The 13,224-nt window shown below is 36.4% G+C and overlaps 1 protein-coding gene across 2 annotated transcripts in view; it reads right to left on the bottom strand.

Annotated features, from left to right (window-relative positions):
• Nucleotides 1-11,098, bottom strand: part of LOC148873346 (Ypt/Rab-GAP domain of gyp1p superfamily protein) — a 46,817-nt gene extending 35,719 nt beyond the window's left edge. The window contains exons 1-4 of one of the 2 annotated variants that reach the window (XM_088962376.1): nucleotides 10,775-11,098; nucleotides 8,690-8,846; nucleotides 8,344-8,527; nucleotides 5,770-5,840 (exon numbers count right to left, since the gene is read on the bottom strand). In XM_088962376.1, coding sequence (XP_088818502.1) covers nucleotides 5,770-5,840; nucleotides 8,344-8,527; nucleotides 8,690-8,846; nucleotides 10,775-10,866 — 504 coding nt within the window. In that variant the 5' untranslated portion in view covers nucleotides 10,867-11,098. The remainder of the gene's footprint in view (nucleotides 1-5,769; nucleotides 5,841-8,343; nucleotides 8,528-8,689; nucleotides 8,847-10,774) is intronic. The other variant, XM_088962375.1, reaches the window with a different exon arrangement.
• Between the last annotated feature and the right edge of the window lie 2,126 nt (nucleotides 11,099-13,224).

Below are 13,224 nucleotides of genomic sequence, written 5' to 3'. Positions count from 1 at the left end.
TTGCCCACTGCTTTCTGGATTAACTCTTCAGGACTTAAAGCCTTATTATAGAAAATCCTTTTATTCCTCTCAGACCAAATAGACCATAAGACAGCACTAGGAATAGTGTTCCACACTATCTTCCTTTTCTTGATAAGCCCATTAAAATTCCAGCAACACAAAGCTCCTTTACCGAACTTGACATAAGCCATCTTAAGTTCATAGAGCTGAAGAAATGATTCCACAGCTAAGAAGAAAACAGGCAGTGAATGCACAAATGATCAGTAGTTTCAGAATTGTTCCCACACAAACTGCTTGAAAGGTCCAAAAGCTGAATGCCCCTTCTCACAAGATTAGCTCTAGCCAGACATTTATTTAGAACCATAGTCCAAACTAGAAAGTTGGATTTAGATGGGCTAATGGGATTCCTCACCTGATGGCAAGGGAAACCAGTGGCACCCATTCTACGAAGTTTGGAAGCCAAAGACTTGACAGAGAAAACACCATCTGGATTCCACTTCCAATACCACTTATCTTCTGAGCAGAAATCAACCTCTTGATTCTGAAGAATGGTTAACATGTTCATTATCTCTTCCAACTCCCAATCGAAAAGGTTCCTTCTAAAGGCAGGGGACCAAATAACTGAATCTCCAGATAAGTCGCAACACTCAGCAACAAAAGCCTCTTGGTTAGATGCACACTGAAAGAGGAGAGGAAAAGATTCAGCAAGTCCTTCCAAAACTTGGTTCTACTACCATTGCCGACTTTAATTGAGATCCCATCAGCAAGAACAAAGAAGTTCTTCGTTATCCCTTTCCACAGAGAGTTTCCCCAACTGGGAGGAGGGTCCCTAGTTCTCCAGTTGCCCCACTCCACTCCATACTTACCAACAATGAGAGATCTCCACCAGGCATCATTTTCAGCCACAAATCTCCAGATCCACTTATAGAGAAGGGCAGAATTAAAAGATTTCAACTTCTTTATGCCTAAACCACCTTCATCCTTGGGGAGGCAGACTTGATCCCAACTAACAAGATGAATTTTTTTCTCCTCTTTATGCCTAAACCACAAATCTCCTTTGAAGTTTTTCAAGCTTTCTTGCAACTTTGTTAGGAATAAGGAAAAGGGAGAAGAAATAGGTAGGTAAATTGGACAGTGTGCTCTTAATCAAAGTTACCCTACCCCCAAAAGAAAGGTATTTTGCCTTCCAAGATGCCAATTTTCTCTCCATTCTTTCAATAACCGAGTCCCAAATTGAAGATAGCCCACAACTCGCACTCAGAGGAAGACCTAAATATTTAACTAGAAGGGACTCAATCTGACATGCCAAAATTTCCGCACAATCAGCTAAGTTGGATACCTGACCCACTGGAATGAGTTGACTTTTATTCCAATTGACTTTAAGGCCAGAGACCACCTCAAACCAAGATAAGATCCCAAGAATTAAGTCCACCTGGGAGGGAGAAGCATCCACAAAACATAAAGTATCATCTGCAAATTGGAGAATGTTCACCTTCTCCCCCTCCAGAGTAATTGCAAACCCTTCCCACTCACCAGATTCAGCAGCCTTTTTACAAAACAAAGTGAGGATCTCCCTTACACATAAATAGTAATGGAGACAAGGGATCACCCTGTCTAAGACCCCTGGAACCATCAAAGAAGCCTACAGATTGTCCATTAATCAAGACTGAAAATTTTGGAGGTGATACATACTTTTATCCAGTTCCTCCATTTCTGCCCAAAATCCATCTTCTGCAACACAAGATCAACACATCTCAAGTTGACATGATCATAAGCCTTTTCAATATCAAGTTTACAAATCAGCCCTGGGGAACCTTCTTTTCTCCTTGAGTGAATAAGCTCATTGGCAATAAGAACTGAATCAAGCATTTGTCTACCCGGAATAAAGGCACTTTGATTGTTAGAGATAACACTACCGAGAACCCCTTTCATTCTCTCAGCAAGAACTTTGGCTAAGATTTTATAGAAGCTATGCAGAAGACTAATCGGCCTGAAATCTTTTATGTTCACTGCACCTTCAATCTTCGGAATAAGGGTAATAAAGGTAGTGTTTAAACTCCTCTACAATGAACCTCTCTCATAAAAGCCATGAAAGACATTCAGAAGTCCCAGCATTTAATGTAGAAAAGATTTGTAAGTCCATCTGGCCCCGGGAATCTCTCATCTACCAACATCTTAATTGCTGCTTTTATTTCCTCCTCCGTGAAAGGTCTTTCAATGAAGGTGGATTGCACATCACTCAACTGTTTAAAGGGAAGGGACCTAGGAAATGGTCTAAAGAACCAGGATTCTTTATACAGATTTTTATAAAAGCTGACTGCCACTGTCTTCATGTCTACCTCAAAATCCCCCACCCTACCCTCCCCTTCCAACCAGGTAATTGTAGAAGCTCTGGCTCTTGCATTTGCAATTTTATGGAAAAAGTGTGTGTTTTTGTCCCCCTCTTTTAGCCAAATTTCTTTCTTAGGGAAAGGCTGGGGGAAGGGGAAGAGGAGCACAAAGAGGAAAGAGGCACAAGGACCCAAAGAGGCTGGGAGTACAAATTCAGTTATCAAGGTTAGAAGGGTCCAAATAAACATTTCCAAGCAACTCAACAAAGATGCAAACAAGCCCAATTCAAAATCCCTCAACCCTCTTCTAGAATTCAGGTCCTAATTTAAGCCTAACACAAAGGAAGAAGAAACATATCTTTGGACAGATTCGTTCTTAAGCAGGGAAAGAGAGTGCAAAGCAGAAAAGTGATCCTAAAGAGCCGAACACTCGATCCAAACATCCTCCCAAAACAGAATTTTATCTCCAGTACAAGCAGCTTACCTGATGAGAGTCATGAGACTCTATCATGAACAGCCTTCCAGGGTAAAGCCAAAGTTCCCTGTGAAGATATCCTTGCAACCCAACCATTGCATGCCTGTCCATGTATACTCTCTATCACCCAGCGCCATTACCTCTCCCTCTCCAAAGACCACCTCCATAACCATTTACCCAACAATGCTACATTCTTCTTCCCTATATTACCTAAACCCAATCTCCCTGGATCCTTTCTTTTACAAACAGTCTCCCATTTAACCAAATGATCCCTTTTATCTTCGCCTAGCTCCCATAAAAACCACACATAATCTTTTCCTTCACAGCCTCCTTAAGGGACATTTTGAAAACTGAGAGATAATAAATGGGTAGGTTAGAAAGGGTAGAATTTATTAGGGTTTTTCTGCCTCCCAAAGAGATATAGTTCCTCAACTCTTTGATATTCCCCTTTAACCTCTGTATCTTCCTATGGAATCTAATCCCTTTCTAAGTCGCTCCCCTCCATTCTTCCTTCAGCCATCCTTCCACCTTCTTTAAAAAATCTGGATGACTCAACCACGTGTTCTCAAATCTGAATAGGGTAGGACCACTAAGGAAATCCTCTATTCCAATTCTAATCAGGCAATGATCAGATGTGACCCTTGGCAAAGTTCTAGACACCAATCCTTCCCAATGTGCTTCCCACACAAGATTGAAAAGGAATATATCTAGCTTCAAACAGGTAGGGGAAGTTTGTCGATTTGACCACATAAATTTTGCTTGGTGTAGGGGGATTTCCTTCAATTCACAATCACCTACAAACTCATTGAATGTTCTCATATTGATAGTGACAACGAATTGGGGTTACATGCCTCTTCGGTGAATCCAACCACATTACAATCTCCTAAACACCACAGGCCCTCCCACAGACCCCTAATATCAACAAGTTCTTCCCACATTCTCTTCTTTCTCTATATGAGTTGGGTCCATAAACATTAGCACCCAAATGAATCCATTGCTAACATTCTTAAATTTTACAGAAACTGAAAATTTTCCCACCAGCTCTTCTAATGATTCCACCACACCATCCATCCACAGTGATTAGACCACCAGAGACTCCCCATTACGACAACACTGTCTAGCTAGTTCCCCTAGCCATACAACCACACCTTACCTACTTGTTGTCCATCTCTGTTAGCTTTGTTTCCTGAATCAGAACTATATCTGGTCTCTCTCTTCAACAAATCCTTAATTACCCTCCTCTTTCTAGCGCTACCCAAACCTCTAACGTTCCAGCTTATGATCTTCATTAAATCTTTCTATAAATACCCTCAAATCCTCAATCCCACATTCACCTTCCTCTTTTTCTTTCTCACTTTCTTTTTTCTTCTTTTTTCCTAGAATAGACTTTAGTCTGCTCCACTTCCTAAACTTGCATACCCAATTGTTCAGCTATTTTCCTTCCACATTAAACCCCTTTTTTGATAAATGAGTTATATTTTTATTAAGAAAAGAAAAAGTGTACAATAAGCCTAAAAGGAAGCACAAGATGTTACCTCCCCTTTCCACATTAAACCCTTTGTTTAAATGGATTACAAGATCTGCTAACATGATTGCTTATGGTCTTGAAAGAGGAGGTGCAATGGGGTTGAACTAGAGTTCTGGCATGTCAAATGAGATGTTTTCTGTTTTTTCACTTGATGTTCAATGGAGTTCATACATTGACTTGGATTGCCCTTGGCACTTTTTGGTTCCTTCAAAGGCATATAGATGTGGTTACCATACCTTCTTATCCATAAAAATACATCTTGTTTTGAAAATCACTGGGATTTAATTGTAATGATAACCTTATTTTAAGTCATTTAGGACAGTAATGCAAACATTACATTCTTTTTTTACAAGTATATTCCCTGAAATGAAGCTATACATTCACAACCCAACAACACTATTACAAGGTCATGCAAATGAATTGATCCTTCAATGATATATTTTTACAAGCAACCATAGCTACAACAAGTATTAGATAGCTCTAGTCCTTATTTTAAGGGAAATTGTCTAAAACTCACCATGAGTTTTCAGCATTTCTCCTAAACTCACCACAAGTTTTCAAAATGTCTAAAACTCACCATGTCAGTAAGTTTTCATTTTCCAAAATTCACCTTCCGTTAGTGCACCGTTAATGCTTCTTAACAGAGGTGTCCACGTCAGCATAAATAACAATTCTTATGACCAAATCACCCTTGAATGGCGAGTTAGAGGAAAAGGGTCTTTTTCATTTTTCAATTTTCTTTTTTTTACATTTTAGCATTTTGTTGTAATTTCTAATGTTTTGTTATAATTTATGTTTTTTTACATTTTTATATTTTTTTATATTTTTCTATCTACAACCTATAAAATTTCCTGTATTTTTTGTTATTTATTTGCAATTTCTATATTTTTCTATCATTTTTGGTGTTTTTTTTACAATTTTGTTTTTCAATTTCTATAGTTTCTATAATTTTAAAATAATTTTTTATTTTGTGTGCAATTTCTATAATTTTTTATATTTTTTCAATTTCTGTGTTTTTATGTATTTTATATTTGAAAATATTATTTGAACTTTTCTTTTTTTCATATCTAAATATTAAAATATATGTATATATTTTATATATGTTTATATTTTATATTTTTCTATGAAGGTTAAAATGGTAATATATTAATATCCGTTAGTCTCTTTAACGTCAAGTTAGTGACATGGTGAGTTTTAGACATTTTGAAAAGTTGTGGTGAGTTTAAGAGAAATGCCAAAAACTCATGGTGAGTTTTTGGCAATTTCCCTTATTTTAATTGACATAGTCCTAATCAATTTACTCTCTCAGAATTACGTCTAGTTGTCATAACCCTATATTGGTTAGTTATCATTTACCAAACATAGAACTACCACAGAAGGTCTGCTATCAATTCAAGAAGACTCAGAACAGTAAATTTAGTTAAAACTGGACTTACCAAAAGAAGCCTCCATACATTTGGGCGCATATATGGAGGTACGCCACTCCAAGATAACTCACGTAATGTCTCTATATGATGAAAAAGAAACATCAAAAATGTATTAAAAAAGGAACATAAATTATAAAATTGGACAATTGGAACCAACAAATAGAAAAAGAAATCCAGTGGTTGAGGCAAACAGGCAATTAAAAGCTTTCAAAAGGACATTATAAGCGCAGCAGATGCTTTCAAGATATCTATTCATATGAAACATTTAACCAGAAATAAAAATTACAGGGCAAATAGTAACATTATCCTCCCTTTAACTGACAGTGATAGTGGAACAAATTGGCACTGCAACCACTAAAACATGATGCAATATTGAATGGTGTCAATGGGTACAATAAAGATCATACACATTTATATTACCTCTCATTTATATAGATTAGAACATTAACTTGCAAAACTAATTTGACTATGCGCAGGTTGATCGATCAACCAGCTCATAAGTGAAGAAATGCATATAATTGTATGGAGAAAAATAAACATAGCTAAGTGACCAATCTATGAGATTGATCACAAAAATAATGTTCCATCATTGACTAATTTTGAGCTGCCTCTACACTTAATGTTCTAAAGTGAAAATAATGATCCCTTACTCAGAATAAAGTGAAGAATTGCATTTATTTATATGGAGAAAAATAAACATAGCTAAGTGATCCATCGATGAAATTGATCAAGAAAATAATGTTTTCTATCAGTAACACATGAAAGGATTTTATTAATTTTAAAAGAAAGCAGAGAAACAAAACATTGTGGAAGAAACAGAAGACACCAGATGTCTAAACCCCACAAATATTACAGCTGAGCCCAAAACATACTCTGTCTGAAACTTTTGCTTAGCAAGACCATCTGCCAGACTATTGGCAGATCTTCTAATCCAATTAACCTGAATAACCACGCCCCTAGAGAGTCATTTGAAACGCCTAAGTGCATTCCTTAGGTGCCAAGACACTCCCTCTCCCTTCTTTAGCCATTCTACTACTGTTTTGGAATCACCTTCAATAATCAATCGTTCAATACCCAATTCTTTGGCTTTCTCAACTCCAAAAACAGCAGCCAAGAATTCTGCTGATGCCACATCACCTTGCTCAATTGGGCCTGAGAAGACAACGTGTATATTTCCTTCCTCATCTCTGATTACACAGCCAATTCCAGAGAGGCCAGGATTGCCCACACAACTCCCATCAAAATTCAGTACCACCAAAGGAAAGACAGCACTGCCCTCAAATGCTATCAAAACTAAAATTCATGGTTCCCATACTGAAATAAGTGGGAAACCATGAATGAGACATTGTCATGGTGTATTCAGGTTCCATGGGAGATAGGACTACAATTTAGGCTGAAGTCATGGACTTGGCGGAGTATTTCTTTGGATCCCCCCAATTGTAAGTGGAAGAAATAGGTGGAGATGGAGTGGATGCAAGAAGAGGGCAAAGTTTTGTGTGTGCTCCATCATGCCAGTGGAGAGGCTAGATTTTTTACTTCCAAAATGAACACTTCACTAAGATTGATTAGAAGATCACCAACAACCTAGCAGATTTGCTTGCAACAGAAGGAGCAAACCAAGTCGAGCTGTATTAGGTCTGTCCTCACTTGGTAGTCTGAGGAAAATTGGATCCTTCCAGAATGAACACCTCATTTGGATAGGTTAGAAAATCAACCAACAGCATAGCTGATTCATTGCAAGAGCAGGAGTGAATCAGGTTGAACTGTACTGGATCCCCCCCGCCACACCGCGGAGGATAATGTATATGAGGAGGATAAGCCAGGTGGTTTCAATTGTAATAAAATAGGAGCGTAAACTGTTTTCATCTATAATGCAATTCCTTTTACATTAATTCAAGATCCTGAGATCTGTCAATAATCAAAAAGAAAAAGACAACTTAGTACCAGAGGAACAGTATATTCTTAAATTTCCGGTATTTCTACTATGATGTCAATATGTCACACAGTAAGAATAAACAATCCACAACAAAGCATATAAAGGTTATTTACTAAGATTACCATCTATAGTAATTTAATAATTTATTTAATCATTATTGCTTAGTTGAATTCGTACACTATTTCTAGATTTCTTGGCTTTCCATGCCTAACATGTAACATTAATACTGAAACACAGCATTTATGTCCACACACACATCCTGCCAAGCTGGGTCATGACGCAAGCATGTGTTTGTGTCTGTCAGCCTGTCAAGAGATATTTATTTGCTTACTAATCAAAAAAGAAAAAAAACACAGAATCTGTGTCCATGTTGAAATAACCACAGAAAAAGAAAAGGAAAGGAAGACAGTATGCATGCAATATTTGTTGCTTTGTTCGCAATTTTAAAGCATAAATACCATTTTTTATCAGCAAAACAAAAATTGATTCATTAAATTAGCAAGGATTAAAGCAAATACCATTTCATGTTCCAAACATCCAGTAGTAAAGGGCTTCCAATGTTAAAAAAAATAAAGAAAGAAAAACTGATAAAAAATAACTAACGAATAAAGTAACCAATCAGATAACCAAGGGAGAAAAGCAAATACCCAATATAACAGTTGGTCCAGAGAGTTCCTTTTTGAACTTCATAACCCTTGCTGAATCAGTAGCTCTAGCCCCCGTCGTGTTCTTCTGAGATTCTCTGGATGAATTTTGAATATTTGGAATAGATGATTTTAACCTATTAGCAGTCATACTGTTTGGTGGCTTGATTGCACCATGATATTCTTCCTATACCCAAAAAAAATCAAGTTTTGTTATGAAGCACTATTTTATTGTTATTATGAAACAGTTTTGTTTATTTTAATAATGAAACTCAGATAATGTATCAACTTAAAAGAAAGAGAGAGAGAGAGAGAGAGAAATTAGATAGGGTAATGTAATAATATATACCTCAGAAGACCTGTCCATGTTTTCACCTGGTCCAAGATCATTTTCTGAGTGGCTCCTTTCAATACCTGGAGAGTGTTCTGATAAGCCAGAGACATCCAGTGGATCTGACCTCCGGGTAAGCAATACTTTTCCAGGGAAGCTCCGTCCTTTAAGCAATCTAGAAAATATATGAAGAGAAGAATAGATAGAGCATTCTCAGTATTTCCAACATTAATGGCAACTAAGGTTGCATTTGATGGCGGCTGGAAAAGGGAAAACATCTATTTTCTGCTTCCTGAGTACATAAGAACAAAAGAAGAAATCTTTCTAAAGTAACAGATGCTGCCTAAAATATGCATCTATAACTAGGCCCAAAAGCTTTTAAAATGAAAAGGAAAAAAACAATGATATATAACAAAAGAAATTTAATAACTGATCCCACATATCATTCAGTCCATCAGACAGAAATGTTATTGCTTGCATTTTAATCATCTAAATGGGGGTAAAATCAGTAAATCTTACAACCAATCAAAATTCAAAGGCGAATACAAGGAATGTCAAGTACCATCCTGCCTATGTATTTGCAAATCAAAAAAAAATGAAAATTACAAAATCCTCTTCCTAGAAACTACAAACAAGAGCAAAGCCACGAAGGTTATCATGGTACAACAAAACTGCACATGCTATCCATGCTATTGCAGAGGGGCAGTCACTCAATACAACTCATAGGTGGTACTCAATCCCTTTCCAACAGTTGAAGAAGAGTTAGTTGACCACAGTATCCATAATCCCCCTAGGAGACTACAAAGAAGAGCAAAGCCACAAAGACTATCATAGTACAACAAAACTGCACATGCTATTCATGTTATTGTATAGGGACAGTTACCCAATACAACTCGTATGTGGTGCTCAATCCCTTTCCAACAGTAAGGTGAAGAGTTAGTTGGCCACAGGATCCATAATCCTCCCCTAGGAGACTACAAACAAGTGCAAGGATATGAAGGCTATCATAGTACAACAAAACAGCACATGCTATGCATGCTATTGCAGAAGGGCAGTCACCCAATACAACTCATATGCGGTGCTCAATCCCTTTCCAACAGTCAGCTGAAGAGTTAGTTGACCACAGAATCCATAATTCTCTCCCTTGGAGACTACAAACAAGAGTAAAGCCATGAAGGCTATCACAGTACAACAAAATAGCACATGCTATGCATGCTATTACAGAGACACAGTCACCCAATACAACTCATGTGGTTCTCAGTCTCTTTTCAACAGTCAGTAGAAGAGTTAGTTGACCACAGGATCCATAATCCTCTCCCTAGGAGACTACAAACAAGAGTAAAGCCACGAAGAGTATCATAGTACAATAAAATCAAACATGCTATGCATGCTAATTGCAGAGGGGCAGTCACCCAATACAACTCATATGTGGTACTCAATCCCTGAGCTAGTTGACCACAGGATCCATCTAGATGGGCTGTTCACACTGAACTCCAAAGTTCTAGTTTATCCATTTCTATGAAGTGAGTGTTGGCAAAAAACTCAGCACTCACACCGATATTGTTTACAAGTTGAGAGATCTAGCACTACTTATGCAAAATCCAAAATGCTTCTATGTAATTGTACGACTATATAAAGCTAAAAAGACAAATCACTCGGGGTTCTACTAGGGTTTCAATATAAATTAGCATAACCTAGAAAAAAACCATGTACATTTCCAACTTGAGTAATCATGTAAAACAACTACATGTATTCTTAGCATTTAGAATTCGAAGAAAAACAATTCAAGTGTGCTTTTATCCCAGTGGGTAGTTGAAATCAAAAGGTAGACAACTAAATAATCGTTTGATTGTGATTTCTACAAACAAAAAGTGAAATGCACAGTACTCAGATGAACATTTTCAAGTAGTTCGCTTAATTTGATAGATCTAAAAGCAACCCAATTGAAACTTCTATTCTGGTTGCAATACAACCCTCCAATTGAGAAATCAGAAACACTGTGCTAGAAAATCTCATAATTGCAATTCGGAATCATAAGAACAGATACGCCTTCGAATCTAGAGTAAGGAGAAATTGAATCTCGAGTCTAAGATGAGGACGTACCCTTGAACACTTCTGAGGGTTTGATTGAATCTAGAGTCGATGTTGAGAGAGGGATCCTTCTTTCGCTCCTCCTCTCGGTCGTTGTTCTTCATGGCTACTTGCCTACTTCACAACGACCATGCTTGTCCAGTTTTGCTGCTTCCAACCCTTTTTCAACTCACAAAATTAAGCAAGGCTAAAAACAATTTACGAGATAACACTTAAAAGAAGATAAATCGCTGAAGATTAAAGCAAACTAATCGCGACTAAAGTAAAGGTGCTAAGTTCACCGGTAGTCCGGTAGATTGGAATCAACCGGGAAAATTATGGCATACGAAATGGGATGTAGGGCCGTGTAGCATGTAGGTAGGGGCATAGGGCCATAGGGCTGCACGGCCAAACTGACCCGACCCTGTGGGTATTTTAGTCCGAATGGATGATCAATCCCATCCGACCCGCATCAATCGAAAGTCCAATGTCCAACCCCATCACAGACCCGCATCAGTCGATATGAGTTTAGATCATGCTGAAGAGAAACGATCAAACCAGTGTTGGAATCTCTAAAATGATGAAATTACCTAAAATGCGAGTCATAGTAATTGGATTTTTTTATGGCAAGTCTTTCCATGCGGGTCTTTTGCAAACCCAGAAGACTAAAATTTGATTTTTTTTTCGTTTGATAACCAAAAGTTGAAGATATATGCACCATGGTTTTTAAAAACGACCCGATGACCAAATCGGTCAAGGGTCCGGTTACAGGTCCGACCATTCAAACGGATCGAATCTGACAAAAAAATAAAAATTTTTAAAAACAAAAAATGGTCAAAACCGTTTGAACGGTTCGAACAATTAATCACCTGGGTCAACGGTTTGTTGACCAAAATTAATGGTTTTGGGCAAATTTCCGGTTTTAGGGAAAACCAAAACTAGTCACCTAATCGGTTCCTGGTTTTTCCAATCCCACCATCCGGTCCGGTCCAATTTTGAAAACCATGATATGCACAGAAAATACTGGAAATGCCAAATTTTATGAAGCTTCCTAGTCTTTTTACATGACAAATAGCCTTTTGAATGTTTTTTAAAAGCCAGACAAACTGACTGAACCGCTTATCAAACGGTCTTTGTCTTTAAAGACAATACGCAAAAGCGCAATGCATTTTGGCCATCTTAGCTGCTGAAAGATCTTTCTAAAAAGACTTATGAAAGAACCCATAATTGATTGGATTAACCCATAGACTCATAAAAATGTGGATTTTATAAGCTCAAAATTGATACTATTGACTTTGGCAATTTAATATGTTCGATTTGGGCTTGGGCCATGCCTAGACCAAAAGGTAGCCACGAGAGGTTGGTGTAAATGAAGACAATTTAACAAGAGAAATTTATATGTAAGAGATTTTAGTTTTGGAATAGATAAAAGAAATGCCAAAAAAAAAACAAAACAAAACAAAAGAAAAAAGAAAAGGATCAGTTTGAGCCAAATTTGCAAGGAGTGTGAGCAAAAAGGAAAATAAAATAACTTCCATATTGTATTTGCATAGTATGTCAAATATGCACATAGAAAATAATGTTAACAAAAGAAAAAAGAAAAGGATCACATAGTATGATAGTCACATTCCATTAAATCACCATTGGTGTCTGGTCAACCATAACAAAAGCGGCCTAAATATGTCATTATCTATTTTTAATGACTACTAGAATAACTCATAGTCATGATGAAATGTCCCCCTTTAAATGACTTAACAGTTAGTTCACACAATTTTCAAACATTATTTCATGAATTATCTTAATAAGAAATAATAATCTGGGTATTTAATATTTTTATTATTTATTATAATTGACTTTTGTAGTTGGTCATTTTCTCAACTACCTATTTGTGGCTAGTCTTTTATTTCCAGCTGCAAATTTGGCATACACATCTTTTGCAACTAACGTTTGATAATTTAGTTATTTACATTTCAATTGGTTTTATTTCATGTTGTTGTATTTAATTATTTTTCATTCTTTTATTAAATGGGGAGGGGAAATATTTTTGCCCCGAAACTAAGGGTGTCCACAATTTGGTTAACCGAACCATGGACAGTTTTTTCAAATTGAACCACTCCTACCAGTTTCTTTATTTCTCCAAACCAAAACTGAACTGATACCACTAATTAACCAACACGGCAATTTTGGTTTTTTATATTTAAAAATATAAAATATTATATTATAACTAATAAATGATATATACTATATTATAAATATTAAAATTATATATAATATATTAATAAATAGATTTTTATAATTATAATATATGTATATATTTATATATAATGCATATATGTATATATAGTATATAAAAATATGTGAGATATATTAAAAAATATATAAAATATACATATAAATATAGGTCGGTTCAGTTAACTGCCATTTTTTTCTATGTTAACCAAAAATCAAACCAGTCCTTCATTTTTTCAAAAATAAAAAACTGA

This window comes from Nelumbo lutea, chromosome 1 (genome assembly GCF_056320005.1).
Source record: "Nelumbo lutea isolate HS-2025 chromosome 1, American lotus-T2T, whole genome shotgun sequence".
NCBI classification, from domain to species: Eukaryota; Viridiplantae; Streptophyta; class Magnoliopsida; order Proteales; family Nelumbonaceae; genus Nelumbo; species Nelumbo lutea.
This window is presented reverse-complemented; position numbering and strand designations above follow the sequence as displayed.